Source organism: Ptiloglossa arizonensis, chromosome 4 (assembly GCF_051014685.1).
Source record: "Ptiloglossa arizonensis isolate GNS036 chromosome 4, iyPtiAriz1_principal, whole genome shotgun sequence".
Taxonomy (NCBI): domain Eukaryota; kingdom Metazoa; phylum Arthropoda; class Insecta; order Hymenoptera; family Colletidae; genus Ptiloglossa; species Ptiloglossa arizonensis.
In genome coordinates, this window is record NC_135051.1 from 20,348,664 (window position 1) to 20,371,821 (window position 23,158).

Here is a 23,158-nt window from a genome sequence, read left to right on the forward strand (position 1 = left end):
ACTGTTAATTTTCAACGTTCAACATATCTACATATAGGATTCCGTGACCGTACGAAGATTCGTGGACCAATATTTGTACCACGTAATAAATATTCTTTATTTACTCAAAGAAAAATTATTTTATTCGTTTCACACTTAGTCTATTTTACAGAATAAGAACCTTACTTTAATTATGTGTAATTATATTTAAAAAAAAACGTAATTAAAATTCCAATAAAATTACATTAAAATTGAATAAAGCAAGTTTCATATTTCTCTGGTATACGAAGACTTTTGTAGGCCACTGAATATGTACATATGTACATAAGTATTTATGTTGTCGCAGAATTTCGAAATTCAAACTAACTGAATTTGCCGACCATAGCAATACTGATAAACGTAGTAATCAGTAACAGTACAATTTATCGTCAACAAGAACTTTGTGTTTTTGTTTATATGCGTCTTCGTGAGAGTTAATTCCAGTATCGCGCGTGAGTTAATTTTACTTCAGAATCCTATATGATTGCCCAGGCTTGAGCGGAAATCGTGGGCTTTTGATTGGCGGATCATGACGCCACGAGGCAATGCTATTAATAACTAACGCATGCGCAGAAAATCGCCTAGTGTATATCCGCCATTCATGCAAGTCGATTTCGTTGGTTCTGTGTGTTGAGCCTAGCAAAGGAACATGGTGATAGTGATATGAAACAAGTCTATTAGCAATACCACGCTCTACACATATATACTTTTCCGAAGTAACGATGATATTTGGTCACGATCTCCCTACGTAAGTTTCGCGAACATGCAGTCTGAGGTATAAACTATTTTAGTCGCAAAATTTGGCACTGCCAAATAGAGTTTCTCATTAGAATCTAATATACCTTACTTTTCCCCCATATTCCATTAATTTATAACATCGACGAAGTTACTGTTATAATTGTTATATATGTGAACGTAATTGCATGTTGTTCGAATATTTCCATTTATGCAAACGTTATCGTATCACGTCCGAAATGTTCGCACTTTGAGATAATCTTGTACGTTACGCTCGGCATTAGAGCGATGTTATGTTCTAATTGTCTTTTTTCCCCCGCTTAAACCAAAATTATAACTACAATACAAAACGGCCTTTTGATAAAGTTGCTTCACGCAACGATGATCGAAAAATAAATTTTAAGTAATGTCGTAATATGTACTTTAAACGTGATATTATTATTCCGTTTTTGTTTTATATCCATATCACTAGAGATCACTAGAAACAGACAATACTTTTATGACATACATTACATTGTTTTTAATCTCAGTCATACTCAAAAAGTAAAAGTTTTCTTTATTCTTTTTTTGTCCTTATAATTTTAGGTAAAACTTAAGAAAGTGTTATTTGAATGATCAGCTAAAAGATGCTGGTCAAATAATACTTAAGGAAACAAATTAATCAAGCTGACGCAACAAAAATTGAATAAATACTATGGGGGCATTATTGGACACTCCAAACACAGATAAATATAATGAACATGGCGCTGGTAATGGATTACGCTATGGTGTTGCCAGCATGCAAGGTTGGAGAATGGAAATGGAAGATGCTCATAGAGCAATAACTGGCTTAAAAGGTGGTCTCTCAGACTGGAGTTACTTCGCAGTATTTGATGGTCATGCTGGTGCATTAGTGTCTGCTCATAGTGCAGAACACTTATTAGAATGTATAATGCAAACAGAAGAATTTAAAGCAGAAGATGTTATTAGAGGAATTCATTCCGGTTTCCTCCGACTTGATGATGAAATGAGAGACTTACCAGAAATGAGCTCTGGCACAGAAAAATCTGGTTCTACAGCTGTTTGTGCATTTGTATCTCCCAGAAATATATATATTGCCAACTGTGGTGATTCTCGAGCTGTACTTTGTCGAGCAGGAGATCCAGTTTTTTCAACACGAGATCATAAACCTGTTTTACCTGCTGAAAAAGAAAGAATTCAAAACGCTGGCGGTAGTGTAATGATTCAGAGAGTTAATGGAGCTTTAGCTGTTTCTCGTGCACTGGGAGATTATGAGTACAAAACATTAAAAGATCGAGGCCCCTGTGAACAGTTAGTGTCTCCAGAACCAGAAATATTTGTGCGAGATAGAGATGATGAACGAGATGAATTTCTAGTTTTAGCATGTGATGGTATTTGGGATGTAATGAACAACGAAGATGTATGTAATTTTATACATTCAAGGCTGTTGCTTACAGACGACTTAGAAGAAGTTACGAACCAGGTTATCGACACCTGTCTTTATAAGGTAATGATATCTAAAATTTTATATACATATTTTATAACGAGCTTTTTACTATCATTTTCAAAGATGTGTTAATTTAAATATTTACATTGCCAGAAATAATTAACATTGATTAAATTTTTGGATGTAAGAATCATGTAATATTTATATTTCTTAACCTTTCCATTTGTTTCAATTCTTAATTTATAACCTTAGTTTTAAATGTATTTTATTCAATATATAACACAGAGATGAATTTACCCATATACTCCTTACATATTTTTTACTACATTTATATTGCAGCTCAAACCTTTCAGCAATTATTACCATAGTGATAATATGCATTATTACGTCGTCCTAAGCTTTAGATAACATCCTATTTTTATCTAGTATCTTACATTTTTATCTCTTATATCACTAATTTTGTTTACATCTCTTCTGTATACTCGCTGATTAGTTATGAATACGTAATTACTAATATCTGATTACATATCAATAAAGTAGTATATGCTTTATTATTATCTTTTGTACATTTAATGATAGTGAAATTTTTTAAAAATATTAACTGAATTCTATGTCTACATTTTATAAGAAGTAAAAATAATATGTTTGCAAATTTATTTATTACAAATGATTTGTTTGTTGTAGGGTAGCAGAGATAACATGAGTATAGTTTTGGTAACATTTCCTGCTGCTCCGAAGCCAAACCCAGAAGCGCAGAAAAAGGAGGCTGAACTGGAAATGGCCATTGAAAGGACAATTGAAGGTTCATTAACATTTTCATATTCACATCAGTTATATTCTCTCTGCTGTTGCATTAATACAAGATCCCAATATCATACACGTACTTGACATTCTGACAACTCTTAAATGGAGAATAACATATTATCATTCAGTAATAAAATTTTAGTACAATCAAATACAATCTTCATAGTGGCATACCACAAGTACAAAAAAAATAGATCTGTATTTCTTATAAATTAGTAATGAAATATTTACATTCATTTTCCTTTGTAACTATTAAAGTATAATTATTTTATGTACAAACCGTACAAATCCAAAATGAATGTAATTTTAACGTATAGCCAAATTGTTGCACAAATACTACTATATGACTGAATACACATTATCAAAGTGTTTAACTTATTGACATTTTAGTGCTGTCTGTAATAGAATAATGTTTCATATACTTCAAACTTTTCTTGTTTATTATTTAAACTTTATTAGATTATGTAAACATGTAGTAACAAATATTTTACTACTGTTTATTATATACAGATCATTTTAGAAGACAAAAATTTATAGATTATTGATATATGTTGAGCAAATGCCACATGTTTTTCTTATATTATACTTCCTAGAAGGTACATGTATATATGTTTCTATTAAGAAACGTTAAAGGTTAAAACATTTATTCTTGTTCAATGAATGTATTTTCCTACTATATAACCTACATATTCAAACAATTAACTATAATATTACTTTGTGTTCATTTTTTATTAATCCATAATTACTGTTTGTAAATTTAATAGATAGAATGTTATACAAAAGTGCAATGCATTCAAATAATTATAAAAAATGTGTATAATACTAACGAAGTAACAGATAAATTCCAATTTTTTATATTTTACTTTGTGATTAATCATATTTGTGCAATATAAAAATTTTCTACATAAAATACATCGTATCTTCCAATCATAAAAAATATCCAAGTAAAATAATGAAATTTATTTTTATAGTATCTTTTTCAACTAAAACTTCCAATATTCCCATGACTCATTATACACATTCATACATATTTGTTTCATCCATCCATATTCTTATTACGTATATACTATGTAATTATTTAGATATAATTAAAATTTACATATTTCACAGATATTTTTCATCTGATATAGATTCTAATTTTCTTAATATTCAATTATTAACTCATACAATTGTATTTTATTGTATTTCCACCAGTTTTAAAATAATAATAACATACTTAAAAGTACAAAGCCAAAGATTAAAAATATATCATCAAAAATTGTATAGAACAATTTAGTGGAATATTCAATGTATTTAAAATACTTGTAAATTTGAAAAATATTTAATATGACTTCTGTTTTAACATTTATTAAAGCATTATTAAAGCACCTGTTATGTACATTTTTTGAGTATAATACCAAGCATATGCTATCAGTATAGATATTATATTATTATATTAGAGTAGTAATAACTGTTACTAATTTAAGATGTTAGAGAGATAGAAAATTATAAATATATTAATGATTATTTATATTTAATGTTAGTTTTCCTTGCTGTCAAATTGTATTAATTGTTCTTTCTTTAATTAAACTCTTTTAACACCTAGAATTATTCTTACTTAAAAATGCATTCCACCCTTGGAGTTGATATTTTTAGAAAAATTTGTAAGTAAAATTTTGGTTAAATAGTTGTTTGTTCCTCTTTTTCAAATACTTTTAAGTGGTCTTACAGGTAGGTAAACATTTTCTTATGAAAGTATACAAATATTTTACCTACTACATTCTTATTCATTCTGTAATGACACATTTCTTATGGAGGAACATTGCAACAAATATATCATTTTCTAAATATATATATTCCATAATAGTATAGTACAATTCCAGAGGTGGATAAGTTTAAAAAAATAATTACAAGTATATTTATTAATAAACATAGACAAAGATGTATCTACTTAAGACCGGATTTCATTTTCAGGTTTTCCATAAGAAATGTACTAAAGCACCAACTATTCCAGTCCTAAGTAGATGCATGTATTTGTAGTCATTCTGTTATATGTTTATTTCTTGGTAATAATTTGTTACAGGGTTTTAAATATATGAACAAATTGCTTGTAAAAAATAGTTTTATATGTTGTAAAAATAGAATTTTTAGTCGTTAAAACATAATAGTAGTAATAAATACTACAAAAACTGTTTGATTTGTTAAATAATATTAACAAAATATTTGCAAACAAAATTTATTATAATATTTTATATACAGCACAAATATGATAGTACATGCACAATGCACTTAATAACAATAGAAAATTTGTATAAATGATTTGATTTGATTATATTTATTTATTTATTGTTCTTGTTGTTGTGGTTATTATTATTTTAAATTACAATCATAACTAATTTATAAACCATAATTGCTTTTATTGTATTTTTAGAAATAGTCGCTGCACAAAAAGACATAAGCGAATTTGACTTTTTGAAGCTACTACAACTTCTTGGGGACCAACAGTTTCCTAATTTGCCTCCTGGTGGTGGTCTTCAGGCTAAGTATGTATATTTGCAAATTATTAAATTTTAATTTAGAGTAGTCTGTGTCTATTTTTTTCAATTACTAAAATTATATTAAGGTTAGTATCTTTAAAATTTGAGGCAGTTGGTCAAGTTTATTTGGCGTAACTCCAAAAATTAAATTTCTTTAAGATTTATCTTTTCAAAATTGAATCTTTGTAAATCACATCAATGTGCACATTTTAAAAGCTTTACAAAATTCTTATACAAAAGTATAGCTTTAAATCCTTAATGTTTACGATTTTAAGTAATAATTTACATATTTGCTTCTTTCCAGGCAACCATTCATTGAACAAATGTTTCGAGAAATGTGTCCCAGCCGAGCGGCTAGTGTAAGTCTTGGATACGATTTCACTTCGATATAACTAACCCTTGATCTTTTTCTATACTGCATCAAGTGTACAACTATAATCATTAGACATGTTCCATAATCATATAACGATGCAGATGGTATCAGAAATATCTTTATTTTAATGGTCCCTCCTGGTGTAAAAAGATTTGTTTTAAAATTGTAAGAAAAGTACAGTGGTATATTACGAAGTAAGTCTTATCTAAAATAAATCTGCCATTAAACATGTGCAGATCATAAATTCTGGCAGTACGTTATTGTTGGCAAAAATAAATTAGAGTTTAAAAAATACATTTAAAGATTGTGAAATATTATACATACACCCAGTCAGAAAAATATGTACACAGTTCATTTTCAAAAATTTCTAGCTTATTTCACATGTTTGATGATAATATAAAATATTTATTTCACTTTTGGGATTATTTATTGGAAAATAAAATTTTAAAAATTGTGGGAAAATGTCTTAAGATGCAGGGTTATTCGATGAAAACAAGTTGCAGCAAAAATATTTGTAAAATTTTATAATAATCACTTTCATAATACTTAATTATTATTATTACAAAGCATTCATTTCTGTTATCAGTTAATTTAGTTTACAGTACAAGTAACATACAAATAATTAGAAATATGTGTAGGTAAAGAAGGTCTATGTTTTTTATTTTCTCTTTTCCAAGAAGGGTATTATGATGCAGATGAGTTGAAAAATATTGATATTCTACAACATTTAGGCATTGAGAAATATTTCTCAATACGTTTCATTGCATAATTTAAAAGAATGCAAAATAAACACATAATACATCCTGCAGCTGGTTCCAATTACTATTGGTATTGGTGGTTTTCATAATTATCACTATCTATTGTTGGATTTTATAAATTCTTCATTCAAGGAGTGAAAAATGTTTATATTACAGTTATTATAAGCAGAGGATTTGGAGATATTCTACTGAGAACAAGTGCAGATATATTATATTATATGAAAAACTAGATGATGTGAGAAGTTGATTCAAATTGTTTATTCTTTATAATGAATAGTATATGGAAAAGAGTTAAAAAAATGTTATGTTAATATATTTTAAATTAATTAAATGTTATATTCATCCTTTGATTTGTATTTAACTTTTAAAATAAAAGAAGCAAACTTTAAATTATATTTATTATTATACTTAGATTATATTTTCAATGCGTTTAAGTAATAATTTACTAGCAAATAATTTTTTTTTTTATAGTTACTTCACAGATCTAGATTTTCATTCGAATTAACGTTTGGTAGAATATTTATACCACATCCTCTTGCGCTGTTGATAAAAAATGCATAATATTACTATATATAATTATATATTTTTGTAGCTCTAGAGAACTTGCGCTCAGAATATTTACTCCGTAGGTCAGTTTTTCATGCTCTTCCTTTGTAATAAGTTTGAAGAACAGTCATATAACTGTTTGTTCTATATTTTAAAAATCTTCAAGTTCTTTCATACATAAGAAGAGTAGAAAAACTGATCATTTAGTTTTAGAAATACCAATACTGTGTATATACATAAAAGTTGTGTCGAGAAAACTGTGTATCAATATTTTATTTAAATCGTTTTTAAAATCAAGCAGTAGGAATGTAGTAAGGAGGCCTTGATTTTAGTTTCTTAAGATAAAATTGTATTTTCCATTTAATTATTTGTATTTTAATTATTAGAATTTTGAGACAAAATTATTTAATTAATAAATGGTCATAAAGTCTGAAATCTTGTAATTAAATGATAATAGTATACCATTAAAGAAAGTCAACAGAAAAATTATACATAAATAATATAAAGAAAAGGCAAATAAAAAACATCAAAACACAGTTTTCAATAATCAGCAAACATTATATGTAATCAAGAACAAGTAAGTATTGTATATGTTTGAAAAAGTATGATATCAAAATAGCATATTATTGATTTCTACAAATATAGACTTAACCAGTTAATGAAACAACATATATCAGGTAATCATACACTTATCTTTTTATTTTTTCATGTGACTGATTTTGTACCCTTCCAAAATTTCCTATACATGTAACATAGAAACTATGTGTCAAGGCCATCCTCAAACATAAAAATCTAGCATATGTATACCAAAGTATATATTACTATTCCTGGTTACAAAAGAAGTCCTGAAATTAACTAAAGTTAACTATCTATTATCGTTTAAAAGTAATATATTAAAGTAAATAATAAATCCCATACATAGAGTTATCTCCTCTATTTTTACTAATAACAAATTATGGAGTGTATAAAAATAGTAATATATTTTACCAATATTCTAAACCATTTACTTTGCAGATTTTGCTCAGATATAAATTTTCTTGTATACACTTTTGCGTGATTTTAGTTTTCATAAATGTCATAATAAACCTAAGGCAAGATACTGAAGATATACAATTTTCTTTACCTAGAAGAAATAACTGAAAATAAGAATTGCAATGTAGCTGAATAATAATTGAATCATCATGCCTTGTCTCTTATCTATTCATGCTATTAAAATATGTTTATAACTAAAGTTTAAAATTCATGTGCTACAACTTTATTATAAATGAGATACCTGTGTACTTTCACTTGAGAAGTAAACTATTTTATCTTCATATATGCAATTAAAAGTTTTCTACCAATCTCTAATTTGCATATACAGTTGGGAATGTTAGTAATAACGAAAGTAACAATAATAATAGTACAATGACCACGGTCATGATAATAAATCCAAAGTGCATTTTTAATATGGACTTCTACTACTTTTCAGTTATACAGTTTTTTACTTATAGTCCTGTTCTGCATTAAATATGGTTTTTACTAAAATTTTAATCTAACAAAATTTATAAAACAATAATGATACATGCGGTTTCCTACTCACTATCAAAAAAAGAAATTTATTTTATATTTTGTACTTAAAATAATTGAAGTAGTAATGTTATACAGAATAAGACTATGAGTTAATTATGTAAAATACATGCATCTATAAAATCAAAAAAGTAGTAGTCTCTTATTCTTTTGTACATAGTCTTGTGTGTTTGTTTTAATTTAATTTCACTTTCAAGAAATAGAATTTGCCTACATTATGATTTCATAATGTCATAGAAATATTTCCAATATTTGTTTAAGAAATCAGTAATTCATATACATATTCATATTATACAGCATGTAAAATAAACAAATATTAACTTCTTCTATTGTATGTACCTGACTTGTGTTATTTTTCAGATGATTGTAAATTATTTTCTACATGCGAGAATAATAGACAAAATTTAAATATTTAATTATTCTATCTATTTTTTTAATATCAATAGTAAATTATATAGTGCTCTTATTATTTCAAATCTAATTCTTAAATTTGCTGGAATTCAAGGAAAAGAATAATGTTTAAATGTTATTAAACTGATTTCTTCCATATCGTGGCATAATCCTTTCATATTTCCTTTTCATTTCATAAATATTATTTCAAGAATATTTAAGTCCTTTCCTGTAATCCAGGTTGAATTCTGCAATTGCTGGTCTCAATAATGATTATTCACATATATTTGTGTATGTAAATAAAGACATTCCTTTCCTCATCTTTCTCTGCTACTGATATTCTTTTTAAGTTCTACAATGTATTTTATAATGCATTACGAAACAATTTTGAAATGTGACATGCTTGATATGTGAAATTATCTATTTTGAGTCCAAAAATGTCATAAGATCTTAACTGTTTTATTTTAATTCTTTTATTTAACACGTTATGTTGAAGTAATATTATAACAATCTTATTTCCAATTACAATATTATAAAAATAATGTATTAACAAAAATATTATCTTAATATTTATTTAATATTATACGTTCATTTACTTACATCATATATGAATATATATAAATATTTGTAAATAGGTTCAAGAAACAGTTAAGGTCCTGGGATAAGTACATATTTTATATTAAAATTTTAATGTCTTGAATCCAGCATAAGAGAAGAAACAACTTTATATGTATTACTATCATACATAGATTTATCTACATAAACTTATTTATCTATGTTATTGTACATAATATACATAACTAAAAAAATATTTGATGGTGTAACTATCATTTTGATAAAGAAGTGTATATGGTTTGTGAGATTTTTATTTAATTATTTTGCAAAATTTATTATAAATTTTTAAATAAATAACACATTTTTGTTCTTTTAGAGTTTTTAATGCTTATTTTTTTCTCTATATTTTATACGTTTTTAACAGATATGAACTGGATTTGGGTACAGTTATTTATAATTTTATTCATTGGTGCGATTTTTAATAATTTTTAATAATTTTGTTTTTCTTATTACACAAGAATATTGTTTGGAAATTTTATTAATATAAATACACATATTTGGAAAATATTGTAAGACAACTTGTTACTCCAAACAATATTGTTATTGTTATTGTTAATTGCATACTACTACTTTATTGCATTATAAAACATAATGGCTAATTTTATGTTTAGTAATAGAAACTGCGATTTTCTAAGTTTTTCTAATGTTTTGGAGATTCTGTTGATACTATATTTTCAAAATATTAATGTATCATTTTGATTAATGTATAACATTCCCATAAAATTAAATAAATATTGGATAAGCAGAATTTAATATTATTCAAACAACTAATGCTAGTAAATAAGTATCAAAATATAATAGCTCAGACATAAATTTGTAGTTTGCTGAGAAAGATTATAGAAATGTGCTTTTTATGGCTAGACCTTAAGCTAGACTTAATTATTCATAATATTAAATTAAATAGAAAAGATAAAGTATACTTTAATACAATGCACTACAATATTTATGTCATATTCGTGGTCCTTGGCATATTTTTTAATACTTCAAGATAACCAACTGTATTGGTATTTAATGTATCAATAGTGTAAGTATGTAACGCATTTTATATTTTTAATTGATGGCACCAATAGTTACTCATTATGCTATACATGTCTAGTATCAAATATTTGTTACATATCTTAATGTTAAAATATATTCTTTACTTTAGGACATAATGAATATCCTAAGAATACAATATTGAACAATCGTTTATTTTTATTTTAGGATTAATAACATTTCTCTTACATTTTTGTGATGATAATGTAGTACAAATGATATTCTGTCCTTGTATAGGAATACTAAAAGGAACACTGTCTTTTAATAATAAGTGTTTTATTGTAAATTCTATGTGTAGAAATATATGTATGCAAAAATTAAAATACTATATGATGATATGCTTACAGAAGTCACAAGCCAGTTAGTGTACACAATATGTATACAATTTGATACATGTGGTATACAATAAACTGGCCGATCCAAAAGTCATGAAAGTGAGATACCGACCAACAAGAACTTCAGAGGAGTGCTACATGAACAGAGACTATGTGGAATGGTAATTGAATGATGTTACAGGCATATTTCATTTCTGGTTGAACAATCCTGAAAATCATATTGCAGCGTAATATTAAATTTAATAACAAAATTTATTGTACAAAGCATTTTATTTCTAAGTGAGGGTAAAAAATCTGATCAAGTTCTCTATAGCAATATTTTATAGGTTTTTACTTTGAATATATAGTTAATGTTGTATGTTATTACCCTTCTACTCAATAAATATTTATCAAATATATCTTGTTGTCTCCTCACCATTAGTATAATTTAAACCTATACAAATTTGAACTAACATTATTATATGGGACTATTCCTACACCACTATTGGTATTTAAAAAAAAAACAAGAAAGCACTAATTATCTTCATTTTATTATGTTCTAAAATATGTATTGATTATTCTTAAAATCAAAATGATTCTGTACACCTTAAATTAAAAGATATAAATCAATTGGTAAAAAACAGATTCTAATTTATTCAAGATATCACAATGAAACTTTGTTTAGGTAAAACATAGCCATTTTACATAATATATAAACTGTATATCATTAATTTATATTTACAATTACTTACTATTTTAACTAAAAATATTTTGTGTACACTTTCGTAATTGATATTCAAATTATATGTTAAGAACTAGGTTTGCAGTTTTTACTTTTTCTAGAACACATTAAATCTAATGTACTATCGAATTTCCTTAATGTTATTAACGGCAATTGCATCAAAATATACCTATTAAATAATATTTACAAATTTGTGCTGGTTTGCATAGAAATTTTAATTTATATTTAACATCATGTACTATAATTTAATTATCATTCCATAAAATCATTTTATCCGTACAATATAATTTATAAAACACTATATTTTTCAAAAAATCGGACATGTGTAAAATTACCTAATGAAATGTAACTATACACGATTCTACTTATTCGCATAGGAGAATTCTTATGTTTCATGGTAATCTAAGCTTAACAATTACAAGGAATAATTTGATTTGATAAATTTTCTTTTTTGTTTCATATGCAAAAGAAAGAATATTACTCAATAAAATGTATTACTATACTTATTAATAAATTGTCATCATAATTATGCTATGCTTAATTATTAACGAATTACAATATTCGTTTTCTATTATGTGATTATGTGGAATCGAAGATTAACATTTATTAAATGTGCAAATTTAACTAACTTCTTTGTAATATGTGCATTAGAAACAAAATGTTTAATTAGTAAAATAAAGAACACTTCACTCCTATATATAATACATATGTACCAAACATTTTGAATTATTGTAAAAATAACTAAATAAAATATATGATTAGAAAAATTTCATTTTCTATAGAAATTACATATCACTTTTTTTTTTTAAATAATTATTTTGTGGTGCGAGTACATTATATCAATGTATTTATGCTCTAATTGTAATATACGTACTATCTTTTTATCTCTTATTGAATCTACATAACATGTGATTTTAACAACATTTCAAATACAAAATTCATTTTGATGTCATACATATTACTCTTATTTTTAATTAAATATGATCGAAAGTGATTAACATAATACAACCTCTTTTATATTCACGTTGTATATTGTCAGGTATGAAGTGTTTAACAGGTCTTGTCTTATTTCTATAATATATGATCAAAAATATACATGAAACGTGGTATAATCATGCCTACATAAAAATAATAACGACATCATTCCTATATAAGAAACATTGCAACGTTTGTGAAATACATTAAGATAAGTAGTCTTTAAGTAGCAAGTTTATTACTTGATTTGTCTGATTGCATATTTGTAGAAAAACAAAATAATATGAAGTTTGAAACGTTGTATAAAAACTGCTGATAACTTCAAAATACATGAACAACACATTATTGAATGACATGAACAACATATATATATGTTAACAGATACATAATCACACGAATGCAGTGAGCGTAAAAAAGACAGTCATTTTAAACTCACATACATCTTATTAATGAATTATATTCACAAGTAAACAATCAAAGTGTAGCATATTGTATTGTACACAGAGAAATTTATACCAAAGAATTATGACCTTTATCTCTATCACGAGTGTACTCAGTGTTTGGAATTATTTTACAAGTAACAACACAAATCAATATATTACATAAATGATTTAAAATAAACTAATTATCAGATCTCACGAAACCTTTCATAACTGAATTGAACTATTTCACATGTCATACATGAATTAATAAATTCATACATATATTTACAGTACATTAACACCCACCTTACTTGACACAATGTTTTGCATATTTAAAGCACTGTCAATATTTGTCTTTTGGTACATATGTAGTTATAATTTGTATAAAAAGAAGTTCTTGCTAGTTGAATAGTACAGTCTATTTGTTAGTCGTCCACCCACGCCAGATGGAGGCTATGCTAGCTGCAGCACTTGTTACTAAACCACTAGCAACGCTCTGATTCACTTGTGTACTAGATGATTGCTGACTGATCATTGCACCAGGGATGGGAACTGCCATTTCAAGACATGCAATATTTGGTACCTATAAAAATGAAAGGATTCGTATAAAATATACTTTCAAAAATCATTGAATGTCACATTATTTTTTAAGGAGAAAAACACTTACAGCTTCCCATTCCCAATTAAAAGCATCTTCCTCTTCATCAGAAGCAGAATCGTCACTATTTTCTAAATCTGGAACTAATTGACTGTGCAATTGTGCTACAATATTTAGATCAACTTCCATTGGACCAATTCTAGATTTTAATATACAAACAATTATTATTTATTATCATTGAATTAAATATAACTAATACTCACCTTCCAAGATCACTGATTTCAGTGTTGAGCAGATGCATTATATTTTGTAAAGTATGCATTGGATGTAAAATTGCAATGTCTGTATTTTGTGTAAAACATAAATGTAACACATTGCTATTGAGCCTTGCTACTTTTCTCGCAAATTTTTTGTCTGACATCTCATTTCCGCAAAATTCACTGAAAATTAGTATTCATAGAAGTAAAAAAAAGTTTAAAATTACTTAAAATACAAAGAACAAAGTAAAATTTTCAATAGTAGTTTTTTCATTTTTTAGTTCATTTACAAATTAACGAACAAGATATACTAAACATTAAAAATCTTCAATATTTAATGTAAGGATTTGCAAATAAAAAATGAAATATTTATCACATACCCATAAGTAAGTTTATATGGTAGTCTTACATTAACATAATAGGCAATGATATTAACCAATTGTGTAGCATAAGTTAAAGCAGCGCTGATATTGTATGCTGGATTATGCATCGCATTTTCTTTATTTGCACCTGGTACTCCATCTTTGTTTGCTGCCACTAAAAGAATAAATTAATATGTACCAAACTATTTTAAAATATAAATCTAAAAATACAATGTAGTAGGTGTACCCCATAGAGAATAAGCACTATAATCGCCAGATCCTGGCAAAGTAGGAGCAACTATACAATGTTGAATCTCTAAAGCATTTTCTATATCATTAATCCATTTGCCTCTAACATATGATGTTCCAGATGCATCTGCCAATGCACAAGTTACATCTGAACTAGTATCTTCCTCACTGCTGCATAAACTAGAAATAATCAATATTTTATTGATAATCTTCTAATGAAATAATTACTTCAATAAAAACAATTAGAAAAATATTTAACTCCAATTGATATGTTTTATTAGTACTTATAATTTGTTGTGGACAAACTATGCAAATTTATTACCTCCTGTTAGTTTGAACTTTAGATAATGGAAAAATATATTGAATCAATTGTTTTGCAGCAGTTCTGATGACTTTTTTTAACTGTTGCCTTTTTCTATCTACTGCCTCTTTTTGTTTCTCTTGTTTTGCTTTCAATCCAGTAACATACCGATGTAATTTTTCTATTCGTTCTTCATGTCTAGGTAATCTAAGTGTTAACTGAGAGTTTACATCTTTGAGAATATTCAACCGTTGATTACCTGCATATTATTAAAATTCTTTTAATATAATCATTTTTTATACATTATGTGATCATATTTAAAGTGAGATATACCTCTGTTTATACTTTCCCTGGTTTCGTTTACTAATAATTGAAGAAGCCTTACTCTTTCTTTACAAGTATTTATATCACATATCTGTAAATATAAAAAATTATAAGTATAATAACAATATATAAATCTCATTATTAATGAATAACAGCACATAAGATTTACTATAAAATACCAATTTATCCCGTTGTTTATATTTTTCAAGAGCTTTCACACATTTTTCTTCTAGTTGAGCTCTTGCAGCTTTCAACCGTAAAAGTCGCAATTGTTTATCTGCAAATCTATTCATAAATTGATAATGATAAAATACAATTTTTTAGAGGTAAAGATTATTTAAATACGAATTCAGTATTTAATTGTTATTATTTCATCGATATACATTACTAAAGAGTTTAAAATTTTGAATGGTGAATTTTCATAATAAATTATTTTTTACATATTAATAAAAATAGAAACCGACTTGCACCTGATGTTTAAAAAAAATATTTGAAAAACAAACAATGTCAGACAAGATTTCAACACACGAAAACATATGAAAACGATAAATTGCGAGCATATATTTACCGTTCGGAATAAACAGAATTTGAATGAATAAAATCACCATTTTGAATGCACTGTCGACAGTAAAAAATTCGACGGCTATTATGGCACAGTGGACACTTTAATAAATTCACACTTAAACGGCTTGAAACGTCTTCCAGCTCTGACGAAAGCTGAAAATCTGCAGGTGCTGTACAAGACCCATCAGAACTGCTTGTCGCCATAACCAAGAACAAGAACAATGGGCCTTCGTTTGTCTGTTGTCACTCATCAGCTGATCTGATATTTACTTGCATTCTCCCGCCACTCCGAGCATGATACCGTTTTTATCGCGTATTTTTATTTTCATATTTATTCGTGCAAGCACACAAGCAGTCCAGTCTTAGACAAAATTTCCATATAATTTGACGAGTAATTGTTGAATTATGGAAAAAACAAACTTAAATTTAGTTTACGTATCTCATAGCTGCACCGTGGCAGCAATCGTCTTGGAAAAATCCCGTTGCGCTATGAGATAAGGGGAGAGTCAAAGATAGTATACGCATGTACATTCAAATCTCAACAAATGTTTGTAGATATACGAGAAATGGTAAATATGTATATATATCAATCTGCATATTACCGTAATTTTGTTTGCTTAAAAATATATAAAAATCACTAAACTATTTAAACATTTTAAACATGTTTAGTGTAAGTATATAAAATATAAACTAATAATGCAGTACATAATATATACATTTTTTTTAATTTTCTTCGATAGATTCTTTCGTAATTTATACGTTTGTAAATCTATTGTTATGAAACACATTTTGCGTCAAAATTTATGCAACATGTATTAACAAAAACATATACCCTCTTTTTACCGCGAAATACCGTGACATTAGCTATTTAGTACTTTATTTAGTGATGGTGATACACTTGAAATGTAGCGATATTTCATATCGATATTCAAAGTATTGATACACATGATTTTGAAATGAAATATATCGATATTGTCAATATCGATACAGCAATTAGAATATAAGTTAAATATATGTAAATAAACATAATTTCTTCTTGGGATACATAAATATAATAATAGAATATTAAGCCTAAAATGAAAGTGTAAAATATAAAATATTTTATTTAATATGACAGTCTTTAATTCTATCAATTCTTTTGTAATTTATAATCTGCTATAGGTAACATCAGGAAAATATTGTCACGTTAAATATCGATACAAAATATCGTTCTTTGCAGAAAAAAGTATCGATATTTAAAATATCGATATTGAATTGCCATCACTACTTCATTGTATTGTTTGTTGACCACTGATTTTGTAAATTAAAGAAAACATTTTAAAATGATTTATTGTCAAATATTTCAAATATTTGAAACAAAGGTCAATGTCAATGTATTTTAAACGTTACGATAATAGTTCCCTTGGAAGCATTTTGAAACATTTTGTAGCATAATTACAAACTTATTCATAATTTATTACATCACACTTAGGTTAGATTAAGGATGCATCATAATAAAATGTTTACCGATAAAGTTTGCATCGTAATTAAAAATACATGTTTAAAATAAATATCTGTTTAGGTATTTACCTATTATTTCTATATATTACAACAAACAAGAAAAATAATTAAAAATAATGACGTCTATTATAAAACTTCACGCTGTATCCGGGGCTATGGACGAATCTCCTCCTTGTTACATATTGCAAGTTGATGAATTAAGAATATTACTTGATTGTGGATGGGATGAAAATTTCGATCAAGAATTTATAAAAGAATTAAAACGGTAAATTAGCTATTATAACACTGACGCTCTATAATATGTGTATTCATATTTTCTTCTGAAATATTTTTAAATTACATTTTCATTTCAATGAGTTTAAATAAAGTAGTTATAGTAAAATGTACAAACAATATTATAATGTAATTTCTTATAACTATATAGACATGTCCATCAAATAGATGCAGTATTGTTGTCATATCCGGACCCATTGCATCTGGGTGCTTTACCATATTTAGTTGGAAAATGTGGTTTAAATTGCCCTATATATGCTACAATTCCTGTGTATAAAATGGGACAAATGTTTATGTATGACATGTACCAGGTATATTTAAAAGAAACACCTTAATTACTTTTTAACTTCATCTGTATCACAGACAATTGGTTAATACTTTTGATTACAGTCTCGTCATAATATGGAAGACTTTGATCTATTTACACTTGATGATGTTGATGCAGCATTTGATAAAATTGTACAATTAAAATACAATCAAAGTATATCCATGAAAGGAAAAGGATATGGAGTTACTTTAACACCTTTACCAGCTGGTCATATGATTGGTGGAACTATTTGGAAAATTGTGAAAGTGGGAGAAGAAGACATAATATATGCTGTTGATTTTAACCACAAAAAAGAAAGACATTTGAATGGCTGTGAGTTAGAACGATTGCAGAGACCATCTTTATTGATAACAGATGCTTTTAATGCTACGTATCAGCAAGCTAGACGCAGAACTAGGGATGAAAAATTAATGAGTATGTCAATTAAAATTAAACTTATTTCATAACAGATCTGTTGATATTATTTCGCAACATTTTGTGTTTACTAATATTTTACAGCTAATATTTTACAAACCCTGCGTGGTGGTGGCAATGTTTTGGTTAGTGTAGATACAGCTGGTCGTGTATTAGAATTAGCACATATGTTAGATCAACTTTGGCGCAATAAAGAATCTGGTCTACTTGCATATTCATTAGCTCTTTTAAATAATGTTAGTTACAATGTTGTGGAATTTGCTAAATCACAGATTGAATGGATGAGTGACAAATTAATGAGAAGTTTCGAAGGAGCTAGAAATAATCCATTTCAATTTAAACATTTACAACTGTGTCACAGCATGGCAGAACTAAATCTAGTTCCTAGTCCAAAGGTCAGAATCATGGTAAAATTGACCCTTTATAAATGTAATCAAAATGAAATTTGTGTCTGTCTGCTTATTTTAGGTTGTACTTGCAAGCACTCCAGATATGGAATGTGGCTTTTCAAGAGAGTTGTTTCTACAATGGAGTGGTAATCCTCAAAACAGTATTATATTAACGAGTAGAACTTCACCAGGAACACTTGCAAGAGATTTAGTAGAAAAAGGAGGTAACAGGAATATTACATTGGAAGTAAGAAGGAGAATTAAATTGGAAGGAATAGAGTTGGAAGAATATCAAAGAAAAGAAAAATTGAAACAAGAACAGTTAAAACAAGAACAAATGTATGTGAGTTTATAGTGTTGTATTATTGAAATATTTGTTATGCTTTGAATAATATATACTTATTAGGGAAACTGCTGATGTGAGCTCTGAATCAGAAGATGAAATAGAAGTTGGAGGTGGAAGAGGAAAACATGATTTGTTAGTAAAACAAGAAAGTAAACCAGGTTTCTTCAAACAAAGTAAAAAGCAACATCCTATGTTCCCATTTGTAGAAGAAAAAATTAAAATAGATGAATATGGAGAAATTATAAGGTAATAACTATCTTATCTTATTAATAATGGTATTCCTATATAAGCATATTTTTAAATATTTATATTCGTTTTTGTTTATTACAGAACCGAAGATTATAAGATAGCAGAAACCATGCCAGAAGTAGATGATAATAAAGAAAATTTAGAGACAAAACAAGAAGATGCTGCACATCATCCAGAGGTACCTACTGACATTCCCACCAAATGTGTTCAAGTTACACGTACAATGACAGTTAATGCATCTGTCACATACATAGACTTTGAAGGCAGATCTGATGGAGAATCACTACAAAAGATCCTAGCACAGTTAAGACCTCGAAGAGTTGTATTAGTTAGAGGATCTCAAAAAGATACAGAAATTTTAGCTCAGCAAGCACAAAGTGCCGGTGCACGAGTGTTCGTTCCAGGTAGAGGAGAAACATTAGATGCTACAACAGAAACGCACATATACCAGGTAATATAGTTTATGTACAATTTTATATAAACATGAAATACAATTTTACTTTATGTATATATATCATAACCATTAAATAATGTTTAGGTTCGTTTGACTGATGCTCTCGTTAGCGGTTTGAATTTTTCAAAAGGAAAAGGTGATTCTGAAGTAGCATGGATTGATGCAATGATAACTGCTCGCGATCAAGTATGCCGAGATGCTGTAATCGATACACAGCAAGATGATGCGATAGATCAAAGCGACAAAATACTTACTTTGGAACCATTACCATTAAATGAGGTATGTACTTGAACGAGAACAAATTTTATTCTTTATAATATAAATATATTTAATATTATATTTAATAGGTTCCTGGACATCAAACAACGTTTATAAATGAATTAAAACTATCTGATTTTAAACAGATCCTAACTAAAAGTAATATTCCTTCTGAATTTAGTGGAGGAGTTTTATGGTGTTGCAATAATACTATTGCTGTTAGAAGGGTTTGTATTTAATATTATAACAAGGAATATATTATAGAAAATATATCATATAATGTGATTTTATTTTAGCACGAGGTTGGAAAAGTAATATTAGAAGGCTGCATTTCTGAAGATTATTATAAAGTACGTGAATTATTGTATGAGCAGTATGCAATTGTATAAATTAATAATTATAAATTTTGTACATGAACTTTCTACTGTTTTTTTAGTGACCATCTAATTCTCGCAATGAATAATCACAAAATAAGTTTAATAAGAAATTTAAAATAATTATGTACTCTTTAATATAAGATAACCCAAAATTATGATGACAAATTAAACTTCAAACTCCATGCAATCGAAAATTGTTCATACTGAAAATACTATAAAACCACGTGACTGATGTAAGAGAAGATTCATTGGTCCGTTCACTGATCATATCACTGATCAGAAGTGTACACACCATAGGTTCACCATTTACTGTCAACATATTTAAAGATCGACAAATGATTAAAAAACCGTTGACGTAACTTCCATTAAAAATTGTTATAAATGTTAAAGGAAGAATTTATACACATAAATAGTATCTTGTATAAATTCTATCGTACATATCTATATCTACTAGGGGCATAGCCCCCCTACTGTTTCGGCTCTGTACTAGTCACGTGGTTTTGTTTACACATAGTCTATGAGTAATCAGTATAGCACCATATAGGACTTTACGTTTGGTTATTAAGCATTAAAATTAATTTTTAGTAATGGCTTATACAATATTTAACCAATAATTGTTATAATTTTGACGTAATATAGTAAGTGACGGTTTAGTGCCTAATAAATTTAACGATTTATTGAAGAAATTATATGGGATTGCGTGTAAAGTTTTTCTATAACAATACACAACTCATAGAACTATCATTGCATTATTTTTCAGGTATATGTAATTAAATAATCTTTTTACACTTATTATGTGTTTGAATTAGTATTTTAACTGCTGTTTATGTAAAATATTTAATTGTTTAAATAACATTTTTTTTCAGAATTTCATCCATGTATGGTAGACAAACCAAAAGCAGTTTAAAATATGAATTGATATATAAAGAATTAAAATCATTATTATTTATTACATTAAAATATAAAGCATGCGAAAATATTACCAAGCTGCACTTGCTGTGACTGCCGTAGTGAGTCTTGTGTCTCTATTATTTTATAGACATGAATACAATAAGTTAAGATACGTTTTAGAAGTTTTCAATTACTTTGGTAAGCCAAGCCAGAAGAATGCTGAAACAAACTGTACAAATGTTGCCTCAATACTTGCTAAATTTAATATGAAGTTTGAGGAACCTCTTTCTTCTTGGCAAAGATTAGATAATGACTTATATGTTTATTCTGCATATAATATACATGATAAAAAAGTTCAAGTAATAGGCTTTGGTTCACTAAATAGCATTCAAGATATGCAATGCGTAATATTCTTTGAAAATGAAATTAAACCAATTTTGGGAAGTTTCACATATCAACCAATTAATATTAATTCTAATGTTACAAATGCTGATAAAAACTTAAATTATAATGGGTATCATTTCTACTGTACATACACTAAAAATAAAATACCAGTAGGAATAACATTTCTTACAAAGTCCAATACAAATCTTAATGATACACCCATATTGCCAATTAAAAGTCAATTGCATAGTTTAAATTACACTAATGTTGGAGTATGTGTTACACCACCACTAACAAAGCCCATGCATATATCAGAGATGATTGCTTTCATAAATTTTCATGATATAATTGGCATGGATAATTTTATAATATATGACTATGGTATTCCAAATGACTTTAATAGTAACTTAAAAGAATTGTCTAAATCTCAAAATCGATATTGGAAGTTTACATATACAATAATACCATGGAATTTCCCTTTTTCTGGCATTCATCCTAATATAATAAAAGATCTTATACAGGCAGATTGTCTGTATCGTACATACAATAAAGTTAAATATGTCACTACTATATCATGGGAAGAGTATGTAGTTTTAAAATATCATCATTCTCTTGTTGATTTAGTAGCAGATTTTAAACGATCTAGAATGAAAGCTAATCATTACAAAATAAATACGTTGATATTTTGCACACAACAAGCAGATAATGTACTTGTTAAAAATTCTTCATATACAATCTTTAAGAAAACACATTTTGATCCAAGTATAACTGATAACCGTCCTACTTATATATATGATGCACATGAAACATTAAAAAAAGATAATATTTATACTCGAGAAATTGGAAAAGAATTGGTAATGTTAAATCGTTATAAATACTGTTTTGAGAAACCAAATCCAGATACAGGCACTCAAGATACCTCAATTTTAAGGTTTAAAGAAGATATACAAAACTCACCAATGTTTAGAAAATTTATGACCGAAAGGAAACTTTTACTAAACAAATGATAATAAATAATCTTCTTTTTGGTACTTTCAATTTAAAATTATTATATAGGCTCAATACAACTGCAACATATAATTTTAGTCAGAAAGTCTGATCTATTTATAAGTATCATATGATATAAACATAAGAATATAATTGTATAACATGACATTTTCAAATACTGTCAAAGATCATAAAATTTGTTATAGTGCAGAATATTTATCATTTTAATACATCTTCACAATTTGTATACAAATATAAGTATTTCTGTAGGCCTAATAACAGTTGTCGTATTAAATATCTCCCATGTATTGATGTCTTTCTCTATTTTAAGAATTTTATTTTTAAAAATAATAAGAAACATTTTGTAATTTATTTGCCATTATTTTTTAAAGAAAAT

General features: G+C 27.0%; 4 protein-coding genes across 8 annotated transcripts; 3 read left to right on the forward strand and 1 right to left on the reverse strand.

Annotated features, from left to right (window-relative positions):
* The first annotated feature begins 598 nt into the window (after nt 1–598).
* Nucleotides 599–11,536, forward strand: LOC143145822 (protein phosphatase 1B). Of its 3 annotated transcripts, XM_076309579.1 has the most exons (6): nt 600–766; nt 1,339–2,260; nt 2,885–3,002; nt 5,415–5,526; nt 5,825–5,879; nt 11,151–11,536. In XM_076309579.1, the coding sequence occupies exons 2-6, from the start codon at nt 1,448–1,450 to the stop codon at nt 11,166–11,168; spliced, it is 1,116 nt and encodes a 371-aa protein (XP_076165694.1). In that variant the 5' UTR covers nt 600–766; nt 1,339–1,447; the 3' UTR covers nt 11,169–11,536. The 3 variants fall into 3 exon arrangements, with proteins under 3 accessions (XP_076165693.1, XP_076165691.1, XP_076165694.1); XM_076309578.1 differs by lacking the exon at nt 11,151–11,536 and having other exon boundaries at nt 599–793; nt 5,825–6,347; XM_076309576.1 differs by lacking the exon at nt 11,151–11,536 and having other exon boundaries at nt 599–766; nt 5,825–6,347.
* A 1,158-nt stretch (nt 11,537–12,694) lies between these two features.
* On the reverse strand, nt 12,695–16,341 carry Atg14 (autophagy related protein 14). 2 transcript variants are annotated; one of them, XM_076308891.1, is made up of 9 exons: nt 15,916–16,341; nt 15,527–15,632; nt 15,357–15,438; nt 15,045–15,282; nt 14,721–14,902; nt 14,492–14,648; nt 14,118–14,294; nt 13,924–14,053; nt 12,695–13,839 (listed from the first exon to the last, which is right to left on the reverse strand). In XM_076308891.1, exons 1-9 carry the CDS (start codon nt 16,113–16,115, stop codon nt 13,675–13,677), a joined length of 1,437 nt encoding a protein of 478 aa, XP_076165006.1. In that variant the 5' UTR covers nt 16,116–16,341; the 3' UTR covers nt 12,695–13,674. The 2 variants fall into 2 exon arrangements, with proteins under 2 accessions (XP_076165006.1, XP_076165007.1); XM_076308892.1 differs by having other exon boundaries at nt 15,527–15,624; nt 15,916–16,088.
* An 852-nt stretch (nt 16,342–17,193) lies between these two features.
* Nucleotides 17,194–20,539, forward strand: Cpsf2 (cleavage and polyadenylation specificity factor subunit 2). 2 transcript variants are annotated; one of them, XM_076310795.1, is made up of 11 exons: nt 17,194–17,272; nt 17,473–17,676; nt 17,836–17,995; nt 18,075–18,426; nt 18,511–18,821; nt 18,895–19,154; nt 19,222–19,407; nt 19,492–19,861; nt 19,949–20,143; nt 20,212–20,349; nt 20,419–20,539. In XM_076310795.1, exons 2-11 carry the CDS (start codon nt 17,528–17,530, stop codon nt 20,509–20,511), a joined length of 2,214 nt encoding a protein of 737 aa, XP_076166910.1. In that variant the 5' UTR covers nt 17,194–17,272; nt 17,473–17,527; the 3' UTR covers nt 20,512–20,539. The 2 variants fall into 2 exon arrangements, with proteins under 2 accessions (XP_076166910.1, XP_076166909.1); XM_076310794.1 differs by having other exon boundaries at nt 17,216–17,382.
* Nucleotides 20,540–21,022: 483 nt separating this feature from the next.
* Nucleotides 21,023–22,805, forward strand: LOC143146456 (uncharacterized). Its single transcript, XM_076310802.1, has 2 exons — nt 21,023–21,259; nt 21,366–22,805. The coding sequence occupies exon 2, from the start codon at nt 21,468–21,470 to the stop codon at nt 22,779–22,781; it is 1,314 nt and encodes a 437-aa protein (XP_076166917.1). The 5' UTR covers nt 21,023–21,259; nt 21,366–21,467; the 3' UTR covers nt 22,782–22,805.
* Nucleotides 22,806–23,158: the final 353 nt, after the last annotated feature.

What these genes read in the sequence shown, in the direction of transcription:
- LOC143145822 (XM_076309578.1), top strand. Translation starts at nt 1,448, where the DNA reads ATGGGGGCATTATTGGACACTCCAAACACAGATAAATATAATGAACAT. An exon ending in CATTGAAAGGACAATTGAAG is followed by an intron (nt 3,003 to 5,414) that starts GTTCATTAACAT and finishes TTGTATTTTTAG; the next exon opens with AAATAGTCGCTGCACAAAAA. An exon ending in GGTGGTGGTCTTCAGGCTAA is followed by an intron (nt 5,527 to 5,824) that starts GTATGTATATTT and finishes GCTTCTTTCCAG; the next exon opens with GCAACCATTCATTGAACAAA.
- Atg14 (XM_076308891.1), bottom strand. Translation starts at nt 16,115, where the DNA reads ATGGCGACAAGCAGTTCTGATGGGTCTTGTACAGCACCTGCAGATTTT. An exon ending in AATTCTGTTTATTCCGAACG is followed by an intron (nt 15,633 to 15,915) that starts GTAAATATATGC and finishes ATTTATGAATAG; the next exon opens with ATTTGCAGATAAACAATTGC. An exon ending in CAGGGAAAGTATAAACAGAG is followed by an intron (nt 15,283 to 15,356) that starts GTATATCTCACT and finishes AATAATATGCAG; the next exon opens with GTAATCAACGGTTGAATATT.
- Cpsf2 (XM_076310795.1), top strand. Translation starts at nt 17,528, where the DNA reads ATGACGTCTATTATAAAACTTCACGCTGTATCCGGGGCTATGGACGAA. An exon ending in GAATATGGAGAAATTATAAG is followed by an intron (nt 19,408 to 19,491) that starts GTAATAACTATC and finishes TGTTTATTACAG; the next exon opens with AACCGAAGATTATAAGATAG. An exon ending in CAGAAACGCACATATACCAG is followed by an intron (nt 19,862 to 19,948) that starts GTAATATAGTTT and finishes AATAATGTTTAG; the next exon opens with GTTCGTTTGACTGATGCTCT.
- LOC143146456 (XM_076310802.1), top strand. Translation starts at nt 21,468, where the DNA reads ATGCGAAAATATTACCAAGCTGCACTTGCTGTGACTGCCGTAGTGAGT.